At 28.4% G+C, this 24,132-nt stretch overlaps 5 protein-coding genes across 6 annotated transcripts; 3 read left to right on the forward strand and 2 right to left on the reverse strand.

Annotated features, from left to right (window-relative positions):
• Positions 1–1,411: 1,411 nt before the first annotated feature.
• LOC135957383 (uncharacterized protein CG5902) lies at positions 1,412–5,095 on the forward strand. Its single transcript, XM_065508119.1, has 4 exons — positions 1,412–1,724; positions 2,827–3,296; positions 3,374–3,690; positions 4,356–5,095. Exons 2-4 carry the CDS (start codon positions 3,037–3,039, stop codon positions 4,538–4,540), a joined length of 762 nt encoding a protein of 253 aa, XP_065364191.1. The 5' UTR covers positions 1,412–1,724; positions 2,827–3,036; the 3' UTR covers positions 4,541–5,095.
• Positions 5,096–5,711: 616 nt separating this feature from the next.
• On the forward strand, positions 5,712–9,975 carry LOC135956794 (E3 ubiquitin-protein ligase znrf2). 2 transcript variants are annotated; one of them, XM_065507380.1, is made up of 5 exons: positions 5,712–6,909; positions 6,968–7,115; positions 8,369–8,464; positions 8,530–8,635; positions 8,701–9,975. In XM_065507380.1, the coding sequence occupies exons 1-5, from the start codon at positions 6,592–6,594 to the stop codon at positions 8,756–8,758; spliced, it is 726 nt and encodes a 241-aa protein (XP_065363452.1). In that variant the 5' UTR covers positions 5,712–6,591; the 3' UTR covers positions 8,759–9,975. The 2 variants fall into 2 exon arrangements, with proteins under 2 accessions (XP_065363452.1, XP_065363454.1); XM_065507382.1 differs by having other exon boundaries at positions 5,713–6,909; positions 6,980–7,115.
• Positions 9,976–11,527: 1,552 nt separating this feature from the next.
• On the forward strand, positions 11,528–13,672 carry LOC135956357 (2',5'-phosphodiesterase 12). Its single transcript, XM_065506813.1, has 4 exons — positions 11,528–11,966; positions 12,032–12,286; positions 12,341–13,298; positions 13,362–13,672. The coding sequence occupies exons 1-4, from the start codon at positions 11,583–11,585 to the stop codon at positions 13,634–13,636; spliced, it is 1,872 nt and encodes a 623-aa protein (XP_065362885.1). The 5' UTR covers positions 11,528–11,582; the 3' UTR covers positions 13,637–13,672.
• On the reverse strand, positions 13,673–14,776 carry LOC135956358 (NADH-quinone oxidoreductase subunit B 2-like). Its single transcript, XM_065506814.1, has 2 exons — positions 14,672–14,776; positions 13,673–14,530 (listed from the first exon to the last, which is right to left on the reverse strand). The coding sequence occupies exon 2, from the start codon at positions 14,520–14,522 to the stop codon at positions 13,848–13,850; it is 675 nt and encodes a 224-aa protein (XP_065362886.1). The 5' UTR covers positions 14,523–14,530; positions 14,672–14,776; the 3' UTR covers positions 13,673–13,847.
• A 924-nt stretch (positions 14,777–15,700) lies between these two features.
• Positions 15,701–23,786, reverse strand: LOC135956649 (membrane-associated progesterone receptor component 1-like). Its single transcript, XM_065507199.1, has 3 exons — positions 22,838–23,786; positions 16,965–17,117; positions 15,701–16,878 (listed from the first exon to the last, which is right to left on the reverse strand). Exons 1-3 carry the CDS (start codon positions 23,178–23,180, stop codon positions 16,607–16,609), a joined length of 768 nt encoding a protein of 255 aa, XP_065363271.1. The 5' UTR covers positions 23,181–23,786; the 3' UTR covers positions 15,701–16,606.
• Positions 23,787–24,132: the final 346 nt, after the last annotated feature.

Consider the following 24,132-nt stretch of genomic DNA (forward strand, 5'->3'; position numbering starts at 1 on the left):
TCGTTTTTCGTAAAGATAAACCTCCAATTAACATTTTTTTTGTATGAGAACTGTCAGTTTATCGTCACGATTGAGAAAGATTGAGAAAATGGAGGATAAAGTTGCAAATAATACTTCAAAATACAAATACAAAATACTTCAAAATACAAATTTTAAATATTTTTAGTTAACAAAATTTTTTTTTTTTCCAAAGTTGTTTTTTAATTTTTTGGAAATTTTTTTTTTTTAATTTTAAACATCTATTTTTTAAATTAAATTTTTTTTTAAATTGAAAAAAAAAATTCGGGATAAAAATTATTTTTTCCGATTTTGACCCATTGGTCAAAACTTACTATGGTCTTATATACGTCGTTACAAAGGTCTTTGAAATATGTATCAATCATTAGATATTCATATTGTCTATATTAATGACTTAGTAATCCAGATATAGGTCAAAAATAGGAAAAAAATCGAGGTTGTCCTGGTTTTTTTCTCATATCTCAGTCATTTGTGGACCGATTTTGCTGATTTTAAATAGGAAACTTCTCGAAATCATGTATGGCAGAATTATTGAAGATTTGGATCCCGAAAATAACTGGGGTAATCAGAAAATTGATTTCAACAGACGGACATGGCTTAATCGACTCCCCTATCTATAAGGATTCAGAATATATCGCTCATTTGCTGCAACAACGTCATAATTCAAAAAAGTCGTTTCGAGAAAAACGACTTTGAATGTTTTATGACATTTTACTATTTCTTAAATAAATTTCCAACAAATCATGCGATTTCAGAAATAAAACCTGATTTAAATAGTATATACTAACATCTTTCTAATCTGTATTTAACCCAAATTTTTACTTGTCAAATATACGAGAAAACATGAATTTTCATTTTGACTTTTACAACAAAAAAACACTCTCATACAAAAAATAATTGACATTTTTTAAAACTGATAAAACTAAATGAAAGATTAAAGAACGGTGCATATTTTGTATTACTCAGTTCAAAACACCCGGATTTATAGGGTCGGAAAATTATATTGTGGATATTACAAACTTATATACATATACCCTTCTAACGAAGGGTATAAAAATACGTTGATAAGCCGTGAAGAAGTGATTAGGGGCTTCGAATATAGGGGTAAACATCAGAGTTTTGTGTCCAAAGTTTTTAAAACTTAATAGCTGACAAAATACATTTATTTCAAATATATTGAAAGGTAAAAAAGAAACTGAATTTTCACAAAAAAATTTGAGTTTAAAAAGTGAAAGACAACTAAAATACACTAAAAATATGAAATGTATGTTGTATTTGTATTGTTTTCAATTGGCTACCACCTTATTTTAATACACCATATTCTTGTTTCTGACATTTTCTTTTTCGCACAATATACACATTATTTAACGTTGGCAACCATATTCGCCATTTCTATTAGTTCATCTTATAACAAAGAACGGTGAGACAAGTGCAGTTGTTTTTCGTGCAATCCAAAATTCCTCAATATTAAAGAAATTCTTCGAATTGGTCCATTAAATTTCTAAATTATAAATCGTATGAGGTGATCCGGATGAGGATGATGCCAGTTTCCCTAAAATTTATACGTAAAGAAACAGTTAAACAAAGAAAAAAACTGTCCATCGTTTGACCATTGAAAAAACATCGAGTGCGGAGTAGAGAAAGGTCAAAAGAAACAAAGAGGAAAAAGATTAACCAGAAGCAGTAGTTAAATAGATTAAATGAAGGTATTTAATTTAATTGTTTTCGAAAAGTTCATAATAATCTCAACATTTTGTTATGATGAGGGTCAAGGATTTTCTAAATCGGAAAGAAATGGGTTAACTTTTTTCTTAAATTCTTTGTGACTGACTGGCATATATATATTTTCTTTAGCAATGTTTCATTCTATCTTTTGCTGACATTTCGTAAATATCAATAAAACAACAAGAATAAGAGAAATAAAAGACGTCAGTTGGAAATATATATGTAGCTAATGAGAATCGTGCTGCCAGATGGAATTGAGAAGTATTTATTAAAATGGACAATTCTCCAATAAGAATATATGTATATCACAGATTATTACAGATATGCAACCAATAACAGTTGCCAAAAAATAAATATCGAACCGTATGATAATTTTGACGTTCTACAACAACTTTTAATTGGTTGTGGTTTGAAGATCGAGAGAAAACAAAAAAAATGTTCCATCTTTCCAAACCACAGCCATATTACTGAGGCCAGCTCATTCATATCTATATAATTTGTGATATAAATGTTAATACATTAAAGTTAAGCTTATTTGAGACTTAAAACGAATTATTTATAAAAAAGAAAATGTCAGATTATAAATAAATTACAAATTATTATTTTAAAGTAAAAAGGTTTAAAGGATGGTGATTATACATGAATGTACTGATTTTCTCCATTTCTATATTAACTTTATAATTTAATTCATTACTTCAAATAAGACGTTATAAACGATGTCCATCATATGCTCCTGAACAATAGTATTGCAAGAATCACAGGTTTGGTTTTTATCCTTCTCTTATCATACATCTGTAGCTGATTTGCCATTTTTGGAACAAATGAGAATCTTCTCCTTCCGGATTAAACATCTGGTAGTCATAAAAACATTTCATTTGATAACTACCTATGAACAATTTTATTCTTTTATAAATTAAATTACTCTCATTTTATGTTATGGCAACATAAATTAAAATTATTTGAATATCAATTTATACACAATTAAGTTTGGCAAATTTCTTTTTAATATCTTATTTGATAACTTTCAACATTAGTCAGTATTACAAACAATATTATATATGTATATTTTTATTATATTTTCAGATAAACCTAACCATTAATTAGATCATACACCCACTGCCATTACTTTAATGATTAGCGTACGTTATTAGACTAAATTAACATAAATTAATTTTCACTATCACCAAACGATTTAAAAACAATTTACAAGAAACAAAAATATATAAAATAAAATAACTTTTTGAATATATTTTTGTAAACGTGAAAGAAAGGCGTAAAAAACGTAAATACATTATGTCCAACCATTATCACAATCATAATTCCTATAATTCGGGTGGTAACAGTAGTGGGTCCAATCAACTCTATACTAATGGCGATGGTAAACATGATTACAATCACCACCAAGGAGTGGTTAGGTTGACAAATGGTTACGCTGTTAAGCCATTGGATAATGTGGCCGTACCCGATATGTGTTTGTTTTGTTTTGAAGTTTTAGATTGTGAGCTCAACAATATGGAGGGACCAGGTACTCCACCATTCACTAATGAAGCTTTGTAAGTATTTTATTTGTGTTTATGTATAATATTTAACGTTGCAAATCTTTGTTTTATTTTCTGTTTGAAAAATAAAGCCCTTTATTTGTTACCTGGAAGACGGGACGTGATAAACGTTTACGCGGTTGTATTGGAACATTTAGTGCTATGCATCTTCATTCGGGTTTGCGCGAATATGCCTTAACTAGCGCTTTGAAAGATTCACGATTTGCTCCGATCTCACGTGATGAACTACCAAAATTGACAGTTTCTGTATCTATTTTGCAAAATTTTGAGGAGGCCAATGGTCATTTGGATTGGACTTTAGGTGTACATGGCATACGCATTGAATTCATCAATGAAAGAGGTTGTAAAAGGACTGCTACTTATTTACCGCAAGTAGCTACAGAACAAGGTATGTAATGAATTTTTAGAAGTGTTTAAATTTTATGAAATTTAATTTGTATTAATATTCTAAAATTCTACTAATCTGTAATTATTATAATTGACATGTCGAATGTAAAAACATTAGATGTATTCACAACAGAAATTTAGATGAAGCTAATTTTAATTATTAGTACTAAGCCTATTACGCATATGGCCATTTTCACAGAAGTCCACCGTGGACGATAATAAAAATTTTCATAAACAACTTTTATTTACAAAAATGTCAAAATTGTTATAATTTATTTTTCTGTAATCTTTGTTGTTATAATGAGAAAACGGAAAATATATTTTCTACTTAGTACTCCGCTATCGTTCCGATAAAGTGCCTGAAAATTTTAATTAAAATCAAAATTTAGTGGATTTAACTAAACAACTAGTTTCTGCATCTAATAAACACACTAAACATTTTATTTTGATATTCAAAGTGTTTCACGTTCGCTATTGTAAGTGTATCTTGCATAAATAAACATCATTGTCAACTGATTCCATGAAATTGTTATGGTACTATAAATAAAACCAGTTTTGAACTTAGACAAATCTTTTACAATCATATTAGTATTTTAGTAAGAATTAGTTTTGGAATTTAGTTTTAATGAAAACTAATATTATTTTTATATTTTCAATAATTTCTAGGATGGGATCAGATACAAACGATAGATTCTCTTTTAAGAAAAGGTGGATACCGTGCTGTCATTACACCAGAGACACGTAAAGCTATTAAATTAACCCGCTACCGTTCTCAGGAAATTCAGATGAACTATAAAGAGTACCGTGAAGTTTTAGAACGTCGCGGCCAATACTGTAAAGTGCAATGCTAACAAATAGCGTTTAATCGTTTCAAACAACCAGAAAATAAACGCCAAGAGAAAACGTTTCAATTTAGTTTAAATTTTTAACAAATTCTCTTGCTTTACAATTATAATAAATATTAAAACAAAAGAAGTACACATCAAAACAATATAATACAAAAATTAATTTTAGAATTAATCTATATACATACATTAATATATATATATGAAAATATCACAAGAAAAATAGCTAAACAATTGTGTTTTCCAAATTCCAAACAAAAAAAAAATAATAATGATTATTTATCTTCTATCTATAACTGCAATTAAAAGAGAAAAAAAAAACAAATTAGCAAGAATGTTAAGCATAGATTTCTTTTATTTAAAAATACTAATTTTACTCTGTTTTATTCTTTAGTTATTTGAAAATATAATCATTCTTCTTTTTAAGGTACATATTCAATTTGTGTGTATTAAAATTTAATAAAAAAAAGAGAATGTGTAGTTATATATAAATATTTTAATGGTTCTTATAAAATTTGGTTTTGATGAAATAAATAAAAAAGTTTGAAATATCAAAATTTATTTATCTATTTTTGTTTTATTTTTTTATTCTATACAGATAGAATCATAGGTAGAGGCAAAATGTGTAAAACTTAACTAATTTTTAGAGTCTGATCAAATATTCGGTTTCGAATTAGGTCAAACTTATATGTTTAAGCATCTTGTAAAAACTGTTCGCTCAAAAATGTTGGTTTATTTTGAATTAGACCGAATAATGAACCGGTTTCGGTGGGATTTTTAATTTTTATAGAATTTTTAAATATGTTAGACCAAAATATTAGACACATGAAACAAAAAACTGATTTAAAATAATTCGAAAATGCGTTTTATAATTTTTTTCATTTAAGAATTGAGGTATAAATTAAGATTAAATAAACAACATATCGTATTAAGTCGCTAGTTGTTGCAATATTAGTTTTGTGTAGATTTTAAACTTATTTTAATGTTAAATTTTGGATAAAATCTCATAATCGTAAAAATAACGATAAATTATTAAATTTACACGATATGATGCCAGATCGACAAGGTTTATTATAATCACAACAAAAAAAACTTTATAATTTTGTTTGCTTTCCGAACCCTGCACAAAATGGCAAAAATGTCAAAGTGTGCGATGAATGTCAAACTACAGCATAGAGAAACAACAAATAAAGAACTTAAGTAAGAAAAAATTTTTTAAGACGGACATAAAATTGCATAAAAACGTAAAAGCAGAACAAAATATATAAAAATTTCACGGAAAAACGTAAAAAAATTGAAGTGTTTATTTTGGCAAATAGATAATTACAAAAACAAATTCAAAATAACGCAAAACATTTTAACTATAATACCTTTATTTTATTGCATTACATATACAGACAGCAAAGGAAGAAAAAAAATAGGAAAACAAATTCACCCATCGTCATTAATCCAGTCCGTATTAGCCGCTGTCGTATAGTGTTATTTTTAATTTCATTTTCTATGTAGTATTTAATACTAAAAGGACTTTTCAGTTAAGAAAAGAAGTAGATGAACAAATAATAAACGAAAGTATTGTTTATTTGCCTGTGAAGAAAAAAAACAAGAAAAAATTAATTAATCCTTAAGATCTACTAAAACAACGAACAACAAAGAAAGTAAGAAAGGAAGGAAGAAAAAGAGAATTACAAAAATAATATCTACAAGGAAAAAGTAGTAGACAACAAACAAACCAACTTAACATCTAAGGAAATAAATAATACAAAAAGAAAAAAAAAAAACACAAATGGAGTATGATGAATAACTTGAAGAAACTTTGAACTTTTTTCATCCTTGTTCAAAAAACTACAACTACGATAGTGCACATAGTCACACCCACAACAAATAAATAATAAAATTTTAGAACAATAGACGTAACATTAAAACACTTCAAAATATTTTAGCAGTAACCTTTGCCAGACAAAGGAACTCTATAGATAAGTTTACAAAGAATTGATCATCCCTCCCTGATCCTTTTCCTTCATCTCCTCCACCACACTCACATCAATATCCAACAACGAATGGGCGCAAAGGCGAGTACACCCGCCAACAGCGGTCACCAGAGCCCTCGTTCGCGGACATTTTCGAGCAGCTCGACTGGTGCCGAATTGACTAGCTCGTCGGTGGACAGACAACGTGCCCGCAGTTTGAGTTCTGTGCCTGACATGCACGCTCAGGCAACCGGATCATCATCCGGCGATCACAATCAACACACACATGCCAGCAATTCGACAGCAGCTAATAGCAATAATTATGCCAGTTCATCAACAACAACAATGTCGTCACAACAAGGTCACAACAATCACTTGCAGCGTCACACATTGGGAGATAACTTACGTGTAAGTTATTGTCTCTTCACCATTGTTCAGACAAGGTGAATGTCTTTTTAATGATTAGGATTACTTTCAGGGCGTTTCAATGGCTGGAGCCAGTTTCGTAGAAAGCATAGCTTTAGCAGCTCAATCGGCCTCAAATGGTGCAGCTAATAGTATCGGACGAGTGTATACAGCAACATCACTTCCATCGCAAATATGGTCGTTTAATGGTAAGTTATTTTCCTATGTATTTGTATACACTTTGTTATAATACATATGTACCTATTTTTTTTTGTGTTATTCCAATTGGAATTAAATTTACTTACGTAGGTACATATGTATAAATACATACATACGACCAATTTTATTTACATATGTAGATATCACTTTATTTATTTCAATATTAACTTCGTAAGTTATTTACTGTAGTATTAATCTTAAAACACATAGAAGCGAATGCTTGTGTATTCTACAAATACATATGATCTGATATTAAAGATTTTAGGGTTTATGAATTATCTCCAACGTTTTACTAGATGTATGATTTCGAAAAACTTATATATCCAAAATAAAAACGCTTACGATTCTTCTAACGATTTTATTATGAAACCAAACATGTTTAGTAGACCAAAGAAAAAAGTGTTTTTGTTACCCCACTCAAAAAAAACCTTGGTTAGTTTTATGATGTTTTCCAAAATATTTTGGTTGTAATAACCCTTCGTGAGCTGGACCATTTTTTACGTATTTACATTTTCTCTCCATCTAACAGTATATACGACATGTCCATATTGCACAATTTGTATAATTTTTCAAGGATTTTTTATGAAAATATATTTTTTTTTTTTAATATTCATCCAGTTTGTGTGTTATTTCGGACATTTAGGGACATTATTACAACTTGCCTTTAAGTTCCTAATAGTAAAAGTTAACTTTAAGCAATATACTTTTACTATTTCGAGATAGTTGCTGTTTATAGTTGCTATTTAAATAAATAGTTGCTAAATCATGAAAATCGGCTGAAAACTACCTCGATGTTTTTTTTTATCAATATCTGGATTACTAAGTTATTAACATATACAATAGGGGTATATAGAGATAGACTATTTAAAGATATAACGCATAAACGCCATAGAAATTCGGACCGACAATAGGTCAAAATCGGAAAAATATTTTTTTTCACACAAGGTTTCATTAACCAATTTTCTTTTCACCGACAAATTGTTTTCAATATTTATATTGAAATATACTTTGGGTATGTAAGATTCGGCACAGCCGAATATAGCACTTGTTTATTAATTTTTACAATGCCATGTAATTGTACAATTTATATATAGCAAAATCTCTATGAGAGCACAAAGTTTTCAGATAAATAGAGAATACTAATCCAAATTATATGTTTTCGAAATACATAGTCCAAAAACCAAAGCATTGCTAAATCAAGCATGCTCGATGTGTTGTACTAATTTAAATTTTTACTTTGTAGGAATTAAATGCCCTGTATGCAATAAATTTGTTTTACCCGATGATATTGAATGCCATTTGGTTATGTGCCTGACAAAACCTCGACTCTCATATAATGGTAAATATACACATAAACCACAAACAAGCATTTTTTATTAATTATAATTATTTGTAATTGTACAGAGGATGTTTTATCAGATGCCAAGGGAGAATGTGTAATTTGTTTAGAAGATTTAAATCCTGGTGATATTATAGCACGCTTGCCATGTCTTTGTATTTATCATAAATGGTAAGTTTTTACTTTGTTTTGTTAAATTTAGTTTTCATTGGTGTGATTTCTTTTAATATTTAAAGCTGTATTGATCGATGGTTTGAGGTAAATCGCTCATGTCCAGAGCATCCTGGTGACTAGTTAAAACTCAATATGTAATTATTAAACAAACAACTTTTTCTATTTTAGTATAAATAATTCTATATATATATATACAAATATTCATAAAAAAAAAAACAAAAATATAATTACCGAAAAATTGATAAACGATTAAATTAGTTTTTAGATTTTACATGATAAATAAAATTAAAAAAAAAACCATTGAAAAAAATAAACAACCACAAAAAGATAAACAAAATAATTGAACAAACCACTTTTTATGAAATGACTAGAAAGAATTAAACAAAAAAATTAAAATAACAATAATTAAGAAATTCTTACCAAAAATCAATGATAAGTTTTAAATCATTAAAAAAAAATAATTTTGATTTAATAAAATTAAATAGAAATTTAAATTAAAACGGTTTACATATATAAGGACATACATATATATAAATTAATAAAAACAAAAATTATGTGCTGCAATAGTAATTTAAAAAAAAATTCTGAAATTCTTTGAAATAACGATAAAAAGATGACGGTAATTTTATATATTTAGTATACATATATTTAATAATAACGTTAATGATAAAATTAAAGAAAATTCTACCAAAATTAAGTATATATACAAACATACAAACAAACATACATACTATACATCTCTATACATAATATACAACATAATAATAATAACAATTTTAATAATATAAACAATTTATTAAGTGAAAACAAAACTAAACAACCGAAAATATATATATTTGAAATAAAATATTAATGATAATGTTTAAATACTATTATAATTTGATAGTAATGAAAATAAACATAAAAACAAACAAACAAATAATTAAGAGATTAGTTGTTAAAGCATTTTGTACTGTGACATAAAAAATAAGAAAAAAAAACAAAACCAACAAAACCTAAAATATGATGTTGTATGTAATCATGTGTATTTATCTGTATCTGTTTTTATTTCCTTAATTGTGATTTTAATTAAATTAAATTTAAAAACAAAAAAAAATAATTAAAAGCAAAAAACAAACAAAAAAATCCCAGTGAGTGCATGAACTACCGAAGAAATTGTATAAAAAAACCAAAACACACACACACACATATAAAAGCCAACTCATGTTTTCTTTGTTAACAATTTTTATTCTCGATTAATGGTTAAGGGCAGAAAGGAACGAAAGAAGGTGTCATATAATAATGTATTTGTAATTAGTAAATGTGAAAATCAATTATAACAATTTACAACATTTTAACAGTTGCGTTTGTTGTTCACTCTTTGAAAGTTAGTTAGAAAAATGGTTTACAATTGCTTAGTTATAGAATGATTATTAATAGCTAATAGCTAATTTATATTTCTTTTATTTTATTTCTTTTAATAACTACCAGTAGACTATTACTAACAAGTTTTGCTTTAATTACTTATAAGAAATTGGCAATTTCTAGTAATTAATTTTAAAAATATCAGTTTTTGTTCTCAATAATTATTGTTCACTCTCTATATATGTATACATATAAAGAGCTAGGTTTTGGTATAAAGATAATTGAAGATATTGAATAACATATTAAAAAAAAAAAACTCTAACGATTATGTTGAGAAGCATGCACATACAGATTTCTAAAACTACAATATTTTTAAATCTATTTCAGAATTTATAGCGGAGTCGATATAATCATGTCCGTCTGTATATTGAAATCAACTTTCTGTAGCCCCTAAATAACGATTCCAACATCAATATATCCGCTATAGACCCGTCTCGGTTGCTATTTAAAATCGGCCCACAAATGGCTGAGATATAATTTATATATACCCTACACCACCATAGTGGATTAGTGCTGATGTTTGTAACGTACAAAAATATTGTCCCAGCTTAAAGTATACCAATCTGCTCAGTATCACTTGTAATCATATTACAGGTCGCAATTTTAATGATAATTCGACGAAATTAATTTCACACAAACTTTTATATTGCCCCAAGGACTAAGCCTATTTGGTTAGAATCGGTCCATTATTTATCCAAGCCCCCATACAACTGCAATATCTGAAAATAGTTAAGCTCTCATATATATCTTAATTATAAACATATCCAAACCAAATTCAGCATAAATAAGTTATATATGAGCTGAACTCGTACTACCAAATTCAGTACCGATCGGTCCACAATTTTCCATAGTTCCCATAGCACCATTCTCGGTAGGAATTTTCTGACGAGAAAAATAAAACTACTCAAATGAGTTTTATTTTATGACGGCTAAAACTAAAACTCTCTTTTTTAAGATCACCATAGTTTATGAAATAGAACTTCAATACGAATCTATTGGTATCAATTTTCTGGATAACTGTTATTTACGGTCCCTGTTTTTATTACATGAAATAATCTCTTATTTGTTTTATTCGAACAAAAGAAAAATCTAACAATTTGGATATAATACACACTCAAGTAAGACCTTTCACACTAGGCAATTTAGTTGAGCAAGTCTCTAGTGTTTGTAAATGACAGAGGTAATGTCGGGGTAAGGAGAAGTAAAATTAACATACTCAATAAAAGACAATATTTAAGATGTAGTAGCTCACCTTGTTGTCAACTCAGTTCTTCTCTACTATCACCAAACTTGCATCTCTAAATAAGGATATATTTTTATGGTCCCAATAACTTTCTAAATGCAGGATTTATTTTATAATCGTAATGACATATAAACAATTATAAAATTCCGAACCATGTAATTTTTTGCACAAATCGAAAACCCTAACTTTCCCAGCTGTGAACAGCTGTTTTTTGTTTACAATTTTTTTTGCAAATTCCTGGAACCTTTGAGTAAAAACAAGAAGAAAACAATGTGTTTGAGTTGAGATTGCTGGGTTATGTTGTCACGAACATTTAAACAATTGAATCATACAATAAAAAACCGGATTCCAGATTTTTGTAACAAAAATAAACGGTTTTATATTCAACAACGTCTGCTGGCGGCACATGCTCATCGCACCAACTACACCATGGATAAAGTCTATTTGCGCAATGATCCCAATAGCCAGGAGCTCCATATCAGTTTTCGCTATGCAAATGAACACTTAAAAATTGATCGGGACTTTAATTTTTGTCGTAAAATTGATGAAAAAATCGAGGCTACCTTGAACAGAATTCGGGGAAACATTGAAAAGGAATTGAATAAGAAAATGAAGAAGGGTAAAAAGAAATCTCCAGCCCAGGTGCCGGAACCAATAAATGAAGTTGTTTCCACAGGAGAGGTAAGTGGTTCGCTCTTTTAAATGTTAATGTTAAAACCGAAGTATAATAATGTTTCTTTTCTTAGATAAATATAGAATTTGTAAGATCCAACAACAAGTTGGAAGATATCACCTTTGCTGAAATGTTAACAGAGACAATGGAAAATTTGCATTTGAAGGTTTTGGATCGCACATTTCAACTTGTTTATAATCAACCTTGGGTGGTTAATTTGGTTCTACCCACTTCTATATTGGCAGGATTTACTGTGTATCCCAGCAAGATAGAAATGAAATTTGCCGAAAAATCTAACAGCAAGGCTCAGTGGTATAAGGCTAAAATGGCAAGTTTTTAAAAATTTTTATAATAAAATATACTAATCTTTCAGTTTTTACAGCCTGAATCTGGGAATATTCAGCAAGCCTCCTGGCAGTTCTGCGGTGATGGACTATTTTATACCACCTCAAATGAGGATGTAGACCATTATTTAAAACTTGTACTAACGCCTGGTAATGCTGAAGGCATTTATGGACCACCTGTAGAGCATATCTGCAAAAATGTCATACAGGCCGGCCCGGGACCCTGTCCATTTGAGACTAGACACTGTTTTACTCAAAAACGTTTACTAGGCGATTCTTTGCGTGTGGTTTCGTACAATATCTTGGCAGATCTTTACGCTGACAGTGATTATACAAGAACTTATCTATTTCCCTATTGCCCGCCATACGCCCTAAAGATAGACTATCGCAAACAGTTGTTCATTAAGGAAATACTAGGATACAACAGTGATATTTTGTGTCTGCAAGAGGTAGATATGAAAATCTTCGAGTATGATCTTAGACCAGTGCTTGAAGATGTTCGACAGGGCTTTAATGGCATTATAGCTCAAAAAGGAACATGTGGAGAGGGAGTTGCAACTTTCTATCGCTCGGATAAATTTGAGTTGGTTGAATCATTTGCCTTGAATATTGGCGAGAATATAAAGACCCTGGATGTTTTTAGTGAATTGTGGCAAAAAATTAAATGCAATGAGAAATTAGTGGAGCGTATTTGTGACCGTTCAACTACTTTGCAATTGAACTTATTGAAAACAAAAAATGATCATTATATTTTAGTGGCCAATACTCATCTATATTTCCATCCCGATGCCGATCACATACGTTTGCTACAAATTGGTTTTGCAATGCTGTATGTAGAAGCTATTTATAAAAAATCAATTGAAAAGTATAATCTAAGTAATGAAAAAGATTTGTCAATTATATTCTGCGGAGATTTCAATAGTGTTCCCGAATGCGGTATTTATCGTTTGATGACAAAGGGATATGTGGATAAAGATTTCATTGACTGGAGTAGTAGTAAGTTTTTGTTTACTATTTTAATATTGGAACCCATTTAATAGCATTGTTTTCTTTTTTTAGATTTAGAAGAAGCTGTAAAAAATGTGAGTTTAAAACAACCGTTTTCTATACAATCTGCTTGTGGAACTCCTGAATATACAAATTTTACTGAAGGCTTTGCGGCCTGCTTGGATTATATTTTTTATCAATCGGATCGATTTGATGTAGAACAAATCATACCCTTGCCCACCAATGACGAACTCAAAGCCCACACTGCTATTCCCTCGGTTGTTTTTCCATCAGATCATGTTGCTTTAGTAGCAGATCTAAAATTTAAAGCAGTTAAAAGTGTATAAATAATAAAAAACTACTGATGATTCAACGAAATTAAATTTTTTTACTATATTTAAGAGAGGTTTATTTCGTATCGATTTTTCATTTCACAAAAAAGAAATAAGATTTATTTCATAAACAAAATTCACAGTTGGTGTGTTTATTGTTTTAACTCCTTCATTTACATTACACTATATGGTTGCTTTTTTAACTAGAATTAAATTCTTACACCGTTTACTTTCTGTACCACATTTGCAAAGTTCTCATACGTTTGACCTTCTTTTGCAATTGCAAAACACCATACATCAAAGCTTCAGCTGTGGGTGGACAGCCGGGAACATAGATATCTACGGGGATAATACGATCGCACCCACGTACTACTGAGTAAGAGTAATGATAGTAGCCACCGCCGTTGGCACAACTGCCCATAGAAATAACCCAACGGGGTTCAGGCATTTGATCGTAAACTTTACGCAAAGCTGGAGCCATCTTGTTGGTCAAAGTACCAGCTACAATAATGACATCAGCTTGACGCGGTGATGCACGGAAGACAACACCGTAACGATCCATATCGTAACGTGGAGCAGCGATGTGCATCATTTCAACGGCACAACAAGCCAAACCGAAAGTCAATGGCCAAATGGAACCTTTGCGACCCCAATTCAGCAAATCATCCAAACGAGCCAATGTCCACTCAGCCATGCTCGACTGTTTGGTGCCAAAGGGACTGTAAGGTTTTCTGGGTACAGCTTCATTTGGATTAACAACAGGCATTGTCTGTTGTTCACGACGCACCATTAATGTGTTAAGGGCTGGAGCAAACGAACCGGCTGTGAAGCTGGACGGCATTCCCGTAGCCAACAGCTTGGGGGTTTTGTTTACGAGAGCTGAAGCAGCGGAGCGCAGCATGATTCCTTCTAAAATAGATACAAATACATTTTTCTCACATTATTGTTGAAATTCGCAATAATAGTATAATTTACTTTGTTTTTAAAATACTACTTTGTAGAAAAAATATACTTTTTCTAGCTAATTTATTAAAAAATATATTCACAAACCTTTTTATGTAACTTGCTCCAACAAAAAAATCAAACGTCAAATATTGACAAACATATGTCGCCGAAAATGACACTTCTAAAAACTTGGCCGCACTTATGCCATTAGTGGCAGTGGTTATTGTGAATGATTAAGCAAAATTTAGCGGTATTTTTTGAGTGTTTCTTGTTCTATTGTGTGTAGTGGAAAGGAAATATTAAAATGTTTGGAAAATAAATTAATTCTTTGGAAAAATTCAAAGAATGGTTTTAAAAAGTGTAATTTAAGTATTCTTCTTAATGTTGTGATTGTAAAAAGAAGTGCAATAATGAATAAATTATTAAAAAAAGGAATGATAACTTTTCCAATTGCTTGTGTTGGGGTAAGTGTGAAAAAAGCTTTTAGGATAAAATTTAGTATAAATGCAAAAATCATTTCTTGAACTTAATTGGTAATCAAGTTTTTCATGGGGGTTGTCACAAAATTTATTCTGATAAGGTCGCTTAGTTGATAATCTCAGGACGAGTGTGACTCGGGTCGTTTCGGAGCAATGTTTAAATTATTGTGGTAATATGATTGTCGTTCGCTCAATGAAAGAACGTCAAAACTCAAACAAATATTATGAGAAGATATCAATATATCCGTTATAGTCCAGTTTCGGTTGCTATTTAAATTCGAGTAAATTTACCCACAGTGGTTTTTTACCCAACTTTATTTTGCTTGAATTTTTCACTAACATTGTTTATTTAACAAACTATTTTTTCCCTATAATAATTGACCGAATTTTTCTGTGGTAATTCTTCTGTGCAGCACGAAAAAATCTATGGGTATAATAGAATCATTGAATTAACAAAAAATCACAGCGAATCTCATTTATTATGCAGAAAACTTATAAAGCAATTTCCGAAATTTCAACCAATGGAGATCCATTTTTAATCTGCTTGCAGTATTCAGTATTGATTTCCATAATTTTTTTATTACGCACCGGAAGGATATGTTGCTCTAGTCTTTGCTAAATAATTTTCTTAATGACAAACTAAAAACAATAGCGATCTTTTTATATATGTATAAATTTATCTTTATTTTAAAGTGATGTTATTTATATATTTTAAGTAAATGTTTTCTCAAAAATTATATTAAAGCAACAGGAAATGTTAATCAATGAAATTTTATAGGACATCAGTAAATATAAAGTTTTTTTTGACGAAAACGTAAAATTGTTAAAAGTCGTACAACTTTTGAAATGCTGTTTAGTTAATTTTACAATTTAATTTAACATTTAAATGCCAACTCCCTTATTCAGAATCGAATTTTAATTACATACAAAATTTGTATGAAAAAATAAAAATTTGATTATCAATTTGATGTTTTCGACAGTTTTTTTTGTTGTCATTTATTCGTATTATAAATCGCCTTTCTCATATTTTGTCCATTTATAATTAGCAAATTTGAATAGAAACTAAATATGTATTATGAAGAGTTGCACTAAAATTATAAAAAAAAACATTTAAAGCTTTTGCTAATTAAATTAACTTTTGAATAATGTTATTTGTTATGTAGTGTTTTATTTTGAAACCACAATTTTTTTAAAATATTTTTTTATCAATTAATAATTATTATAAACTACACAATTGCAATTTGAATTAAACAATTTAAATCTAATTAAATACGAAATTAAAGTATGAAAAAAATTAACAAAAACCTTTTTTTAAATCTAAATTAAATGATTAATATAAAATATAATTTAAAGTGCAACTGGTATTTAAGGTTTACATGTTGGGGTAGGGTTTGGATTTGGGGTTTTGGATTTATATTGTTATGACGGAGAAGAAAGAAAACTCTTAACTGCTAAAAAAAAGTAAAGAAATGTAGAAATAAGCAGCTTTTTCACGTTTCTTCGGGTTTTTATATATAAATATAAGTTTGTATATATATATATGAATTGATTTTATTGGAACTTATTCAACGTCCTTTGTTGTGGCCGATGTGACGACTACATCACGTTTTCTAATGCCTTCGGCTTCAATACCTTGGACAGCTGAAGATGAAGCATTGTCTGTTGTCGTAGTTGTCGAAGTATTACCACCGGCCGTAACATTTGTAATTGTCGAAGCCGTATTGGTGGGAGTGTCACTAGCTTTTGTATCTTTGTCGGTATCATCCTCTTCATCTTCATAGTTGGTTGGTTGTTCACCTTTGCGCAATAGTTTGCCAACTAAATCATATTTTTCTATATATAGAAAAAAAATTAATTGAAGTATTGTGTTATATATTACATGTTAATAAATATTAGAAGAACATGAACAGAATACACACCTTTGATTTGCATTTCCCATTCGCGTACTGAATCAAGTTCCATTGCAGTCAAATCACTTAGATCATCGTATTCGTCTTTGTCGTTGGGTGCTACACTAAATGTGGCCAAATTACGAGAGGCATCACGTCCAGCAAATGAAGCATAAGGTCCACCTAAATAAAAATAATAAAAACAAAATTTTTTTATTTTCTATTGTTATCAAACTTAATCCTCAAAAATTTCAAAAACCTTAGCAAATTTAAAGTCGGGAAAATATATTATTTTCTCAATTTGCTATCAAACTTAAAATTTAATTTGAAACTTCTTCAAATATTCAATTAATACTTTAAAATCCCAAAAAAAAAATTCTTAAGAAATTTGTATTCTTTTAGTATTTTATCACAGCTACGATACATTGAACCAATTTAAGAGTCAATATGAGAAAAATCAAATATTTTACAGAATTTTACTAAAAATATTTTTAAAATTTTTTATGTTGTGACATGAACACCATTTTATATTTGTATACGTTGATACGTAAGCATGATAAAACTGTTCGCGTTAAGGATTTTCATTGCTCGCAAAAGTTACGTTGGTTTAAAGTTGAAAATTTTAAACAAATTCTTAAAAATAAAGCATGTGCTGAAATTCAAAGAACCCTCTAATTAATAAAACTCCCTCGGAACTATCAGCGTATGTTAAAATATTTAGTATATATTAAATTATATCTAAATTATAACGCAAAATGTTGCTGAATTGGACATAAATAAAAATAATAGATTTTTTTCATAATATAAATAAAAATTATTACCTATCACAGCATTTATTTTTTAATAGGTGGAGAAAAAAATTTTAAAATTTCGCACAAATTTGCATTTGGAAAATTTTTAACAACCATTCGACTCGGGCGTGTATGGGTGTATGACTTATAAATGCAGGATTTTTTCAAAGTTTTATGTGCTGTTTTTCTATAGCGAACGAGTACTTAGTGGAAATTTAACATGTGTTTTGTTATTGTAACAAAAACAAAATACATGTAAAACGTCCACTCAAAACGCTCATTCGCCATAGAAAAACAGCACATTAGGCCATATTTTGAAACTTCAGTCCAATATAAATTCATTCAAACTCTTGGCCATTGTTAGTTATGACCTTTTCCCCATCTTTCTGGCAATATATGGATTCCGAGCCAAAAGAACTGCTCATATTTTAAGGCCAAGAACAAACCAAGCCAATATCTGACACTCTTTTCCAAAGAAGCGTATCCCAGAGACAGCGTTCTGCATCGTTCGAAACAAATAGTAGTCAGTTGAGGCAAAACTTCCCAACCACTTTATTCTAAATACTTTTTAAAAGTTATTGCAACATGTGGCCGAGCGTTGTCATGATGGAATATGTCGGTTGAGGCAAAACTTCCCAACCATTTTATTCTAAATACTTTTTAACAGTTATTGCAACATGTGGCCGAGCGTAGTCATGATGGAATATTACGGTTTTCAGTAACGCTTCTATGTATATTTTATTCTATGGTATATAAGATTCAGCACTGCTGAGTATAACTCTGTGAATTGTTCAAAATAACAGAAAAAATACGCAGTATTTAAAACTTGATATACATTGTAAACTTGCAATTTCTTGAAATTTGTTTGCAAACAACAAATTTCTGATAACCACAAAGTCAAAGACTACTCTACTCTTCTTTATATTCGCCTGCTCATCATAATTCATCTAAAAGAATATTATTGATATGTATGATAATTGAATAAGCCACAAAAATAAATGCTGATTTTTTAAATATTTTTCTTTCTTGAAAGCATGATTTGACACAATATATAAAAACAAAATTATTGTTTATCAAACCTTTGAAAGCAACAAGTTATTGTTTTTTTCAGACACAACAGGGCAGTAGGCGGCAGGCACTTAATTTCATTGATAAGATTTTTTCTTTCCATTTAACTATTTAGATAGACTATATAACATTATTTTGTTTATTTTGGTTTCTAATCTAGTATTATTACATGATATTTCAGTTTCGTTTAGCAACGCATAGACTGACTAGTAAGGTAGTAAAACAAAAAAAAAAAATAATTTAATGATGACGGCGTCATTAAATCTAAAACACATACACTAATTTCATCAACAAATGCAATGTTTAAATTGTATGAGTCTGTTTGTTTTTGTTTTTAAAGTCAATTTGTATTCTAATTGGAAAAATATTAATGATTTAAAAAATATAGTATTTTAATAACAATGTTTGAAATGTTTAATTAAAAAAGGAACTTTATAAAATTTAGTATTATAGTAAGAATTGTGCTAAATTTTGTTTGATTTCTACTAATTTTCATCGTTTTTCTCAATTTATAAGCAGTGCACGTGCCTGAACTTGAGATTTAAAAATAGTTTTTTTTTTTTCTTTAAAAGAAAATAAAAATTACTTCGGGAATATCACATACAATACAATTAAGACATTACACAAAAACACCTCATGCGTAACAGCAAACAAAATAGCATATTTTAATAAATTTGTGCTGTGTATTGGGTGTCAAGAGAGACATGGGACGTTGAGTAAAACACTAGACAATTAGAATAATAAGTTTACTCTAAAGATGTAGTGCCTTGCCTTTATCGTGGCCGTCATGTCGTCAATATGTAGCAAAAGTAATTGTTTTGCAAATTTTGTAAAAACAAAAACATTCTACGGTCTGATTTTGGTATCCCTGCTAAATAACAATAAAAAAGAAACAACAACACAACTTCAATAATAAATGAATAAAATTTCCATTTCATTTTAAATAAAAACTAAAGTACAGGAAACAAATGTTTTAAAATAGACTCCAACAAAAATTTGTTTTCGGAATGTAACCTAAATGGCATTAATATTTATTTTCTCCATTTAATCCATGTCAAATTAAAATCGGAATTCATTTCAAACTAAATCTTTTGGGAAAATTCAAATGTAATCCAAAGAAGCTAATACTATTCCGTATGAAACCCAATAAGCACCTAAGAACAAAAAATTCAAGCATTTGAAAAATTAAATATTTTTCAAACAAAAAACATATGGCTTGAATTTATATTTCCTTTTTACTGGAGAATTCTATTGAAATAAAGTGTAATACAACTGTAATTCAATTGCATGACTATAATTCAAGGCATGAATTAAACTTGCTTTGAACTTGAATTCCAGTAAAAATGCTTATTGGGAATGTAAGATAGGCTTCATAGAAATATCATTACTATCATACTAACCCGTCATATATACCTTCTCTGTAAACATTTAGAAGATACGATATAAAATTGAAAATAATTTGAAATATTTGAAAACCAAATTGAAAAAAAAAATATTTTTTCAAATCGACCTCAATTTACTATTTGAATAAAATTCAAACATCTGTTCAGGTTTGGAAAACATTTGAGAATAATGCTTTATATAAAATTCATCAAACGATTCATACTAAATTGAAAAAACTCAAATAAAAAAAAAATTTACGCCGATTTTCGATTTGTTAAAATGTTGACATGAAGACATTTTTTCGAAAATATTTTACCTGTTTGGTATCTCTTAAGCCCTTTTCAATGATATCAAAACATTTGACATCGATTGTAATTTAAAAGAAATTTCAAATTAATTTGAAGTAAAATTCCCATTTTCAATCATTTTAAAAAAGTAGTATTTTTATAAGAAAAACAGTATTTTCAGTAAAATATTGGAATTTAAAAGACATTTTAAGTAATTATATAATTTTAAAGATTTTAAATAGTAATATTTCAGTATCTTTATTACAAAATGTAATAGTAGTATTGAAATTTCAAAGGAATTTGAAATAATTATATTAATTCAAAATTTAATTCTCAAAGATTTTAAAAAAAGTAGTATTTTGTAAAATGCATTTTATGAAAAAAATTACATAAGAAAATTTAGAAAAAAAATTATGTAAACATTTCAATTTCTAATAATTTTTTTAAAAAGTAGTATTTAGTACTTTTGCTAAAAAAGTAGTATTTTTAGTACTTTTTTAAAAAAGTAGTATTTTAGTACTTTTTTTAAAAAAGTAGTATTTTAGTACTTTTTTAAAAAAAGTATCTTAGTACTTTTTTAAAAAAGTAGCATTTTTAGTACTTTTTTTAAAAAAGTAATATTTTTAGTACTTTTTTTAAAAAAGTAGTATTTTTAGTACTTTTTAAAAAAAGTAGCATTTTTAGTACTTTTTTTTAAAAAAGTAATATTTTTAGTACTTTTTTAAAAAAGTAGTATATTTAGTACTTTTTTAAAAACGTCAATATTACTAAAATACTACTTTTTTTAAAAATGTAGTATTTTAGTACTTTTTTTAAAAATGTAGTATTTTTAGTACAGTTTTTAAAAAAGGAATATTTTGGATACTTTTTATAAAATAAAATATTATCTTAAGTAAAATATCGGATTTTAAAAGAAATTAGAAATAAATTTTAATTAAAATTCCAATTTTGAATCGAAAAAATGTAGTAATTTTTGGAATCTTTTTAAAAATTCTCTGTAAAACAAAGAAATTTTACATACAATTTAAGCAAATTTCCCATTTAGAGGATTTGAAAAAAGTTATATTTTTAATACCTTATATAAAAAGTGTTTTTATTTTTAGTATTTAGTTTTCATAAAAGTAAACAATTTGTAGTGAAGTTAAATCTTTAAAATATTAAGTTAGATTCATCTTTTAAATAATAGTAATTTTATAAAAAGGTACTTTTTTAAAGTAAATTTTTAAAATTTAAGAAAATGTACAGTAAATAACTTTTTTTTCAACGTTTATTAGTAGTATATTTTATGAAATGTAGTATTTCGTTACTTTTATAAATAAAATCTACTATTAAAAAAATACTTTTTGTAAAATATTAAATTTTAACATTTAATTTTCAACGATTTTTCAGTACGATTTAAAAAAAATATTTCTTTTTTAAGACAATTTCAAATTTTATTAAAAGTTTGAGAATTATGTTTGACTTCATATTAAAATAACCTATATTTTCAAACTTTTGACAGGATAACTGAATCGATATTTGTCATAATACCTATGTAAGCATTTCATTAGTAGTCTAAATTTTAGGAAATTATTAACTTTAACAAATTTTCAAATTAAACAGATAAAGCAGACAATTCAATTCGATGGCAAATTAAGTTCGATTAATAATTTTATCTACAAAAATATGAAATGATGAAATTTTCACCTTAATTAATAAGAAAGGAACAATCTATATAAATCTATCAAATACTTCTATTATGCTTATAAGCTTATAAATAAGTATCTAACATTATTTCGTCATATATTTTTAACCACTAGCAATTTGTGCTAGCGTTGACCACAAAATATCTCAACTCCTATTATCAGATATGAGATAATGAACGAACGTTGCTAGAATTGAAAATCAACACAATCGTAAAGGTGTTTGGAGAGGGGCAAACAGTATTGTTTTAAGACCAATAATGCAAAATTTGATTAACAGATGACTAAATAATTCTAATAAGAATATGGTTGTTAAGAAAACACGAAGCAACAGGGTGTTAGTTTTTTTCTACTTCGCTGCAAGTAGTATGATTTTGTTATTGTTTTGGTACACCCTTCCCCATGTTTTGTTGTTTTTATTTTTTTGCAGGGACCGAAAAGAAATACATCACACATACAAACAGTGAAATATAAATATTTACTCCTACTTTCCTCTGCCAACGAAATTGTAGCAAAAAGATAAAAAAGCAGCATATTGAAAGATACACCTACTACATTCTTGTACATATTTTTTAATGTACATACAAAATATAAAAAAATCGTTTAACAGCTGAACAACAAAAATATTCTACAATATTACGCTTTAAAAAATGCAATAAAATATCTTTAGGAGAAAAAAAAATGCAATTTACCTGGTCCATAGAAACGTTTTCCTTTTGTAACATCAAAGACTTTGCCATTTACTGCCACCAAAATTCTACCATCTGGTTGTGTGCCATCGTATTGACGTAGTTCGGCTATAGTAAAGTCTCTACGTAATTTAGGCAGCTCTGGTTCTAGAGGTTTTTGTGAGCCCACACTGGGCACTTCAATTCTATCCTTAATGATTTTGTAAACCAAAAATGCAATAATAGCCACCAGGGCGAGATTCATGGGACTGTAGAAAATCTCTTGTATAATGGCCATAAACATGGATGTTGGTGCTGCTGACTCCTCGGCCGAGCCGGCATTTGTGTCCACAGTATCAGCGGTCATGGCTGCTATTTTTGTTTATTCGTTTAAGGCCGGTTAAAAAATAATGATGACTATACAAAATTTATAAGTATATGTATATTCTTGGATTTTTTTCTTGCTCAACTTGTACTCTGTACTTTCTCTGTTACTTATTCCATAGACACACACAAATGCGAAGAGCACTTGGTTTTTTGTTTAACAGGTATTTCCAAACCTTTTCCGATTTTAATAAAAACGAAAACAACAAAAAATGTATAATAAAAAAATGCAATTAGTTTTGTGGCCTTTTGAACTTTGATCTTTTTGCTGTTATTGTTGTATTTATTTATGTATGTGGTGTGTATGTTAATATAATTATCTTCCTAATTTATTTACACTTTCCTCGCTTTTATCGACAGCCTTTTTGTTAATTTTCTCCTTCTGCAGTAAGTTGCCCAAATTCTTTTAGTAGTGCCGGTCGTTTAGAATTTTTTAATTTATTTTTTTTTCGCAATTTCAATTGCGTTTCTTTTTTTCACGCGTCCACACACGCTTACAAAACAAAAGTCGCAGCAAGTTGGAAAAATACAATTTCAAAACGAACAAGTTGACTTTTTCTGATGTTGATTTCAATGCAATCTTTTTATTTCTGTAGTGTTGGGGATGGCACCTCAACGATTATTATTACTTAGAGTGTGTTATCAAAATGTCATCATTTGTGTTTTTGTAGTATGTTGGATGGAGCAGTCATTGATTGTTGTTATCGTTTTTACTCTACTAAATCATTTTATATTTTATTTATTGTTTTGCCAATAATCAATTCTATTTTATACATGTTCCTATTACGTTGTAAATTTTTGTTTTATTAAGTTTAATGTTTATCGATTGTTTTATTAAATCGATTAATTTGTAGTTGTCAATTGGACAGAGTTGCTATGCATATACAGTTGTGATACTTGGTACCACTTTTTAGTAGTCAGGGTTAGGAATCTTT

The sequence above is a fragment of the Calliphora vicina genome, chromosome 4, assembly GCF_958450345.1.
Source record: "Calliphora vicina chromosome 4, idCalVici1.1, whole genome shotgun sequence".
Classification (NCBI taxonomy): domain Eukaryota; kingdom Metazoa; phylum Arthropoda; class Insecta; order Diptera; family Calliphoridae; genus Calliphora; species Calliphora vicina.

Coding starts and splice junctions, on each gene's coding strand:
- LOC135957383 (XM_065508119.1), top strand. CDS start 3,037: ATGTCCAACCATTATCACAATCATAATTCCTATAATTCGGGTGGTAAC. Junction 3,297..3,373: donor CCATTCACTAATGAAGCTTT/GTAAGTATTTTA, acceptor TGAAAAATAAAG/CCCTTTATTTGTTACCTGGA. Junction 3,691..4,355: donor GCAAGTAGCTACAGAACAAG/GTATGTAATGAA, acceptor AATAATTTCTAG/GATGGGATCAGATACAAACG.
- LOC135956794 (XM_065507380.1), top strand. CDS start 6,592: ATGGGCGCAAAGGCGAGTACACCCGCCAACAGCGGTCACCAGAGCCCT. Junction 7,116..8,368: donor GCAAATATGGTCGTTTAATG/GTAAGTTATTTT, acceptor TTTACTTTGTAG/GAATTAAATGCCCTGTATGC. Junction 8,636..8,700: donor CTTTGTATTTATCATAAATG/GTAAGTTTTTAC, acceptor TAATATTTAAAG/CTGTATTGATCGATGGTTTG.
- LOC135956357 (XM_065506813.1), top strand. CDS start 11,583: ATGTTGTCACGAACATTTAAACAATTGAATCATACAATAAAAAACCGG. Junction 11,967..12,031: donor AAGTTGTTTCCACAGGAGAG/GTAAGTGGTTCG, acceptor TTCTTTTCTTAG/ATAAATATAGAATTTGTAAG. Junction 13,299..13,361: donor TTTCATTGACTGGAGTAGTA/GTAAGTTTTTGT, acceptor TTCTTTTTTTAG/ATTTAGAAGAAGCTGTAAAA.
- LOC135956358 (XM_065506814.1), bottom strand. CDS start 14,522: ATGCTGCGCTCCGCTGCTTCAGCTCTCGTAAACAAAACCCCCAAGCTG.
- LOC135956649 (XM_065507199.1), bottom strand. CDS start 23,180: ATGACCGCTGATACTGTGGACACAAATGCCGGCTCGGCCGAGGAGTCA. Junction 17,118..22,837: donor AAAACGTTTCTATGGACCAG/GTAAATTGCATT, acceptor ATTTTTATTTAG/GTGGACCTTATGCTTCATTT. Junction 16,879..16,964: donor ATGGGAAATGCAAATCAAAG/GTGTGTATTCTG, acceptor TTCTATATATAG/AAAAATATGATTTAGTTGGC.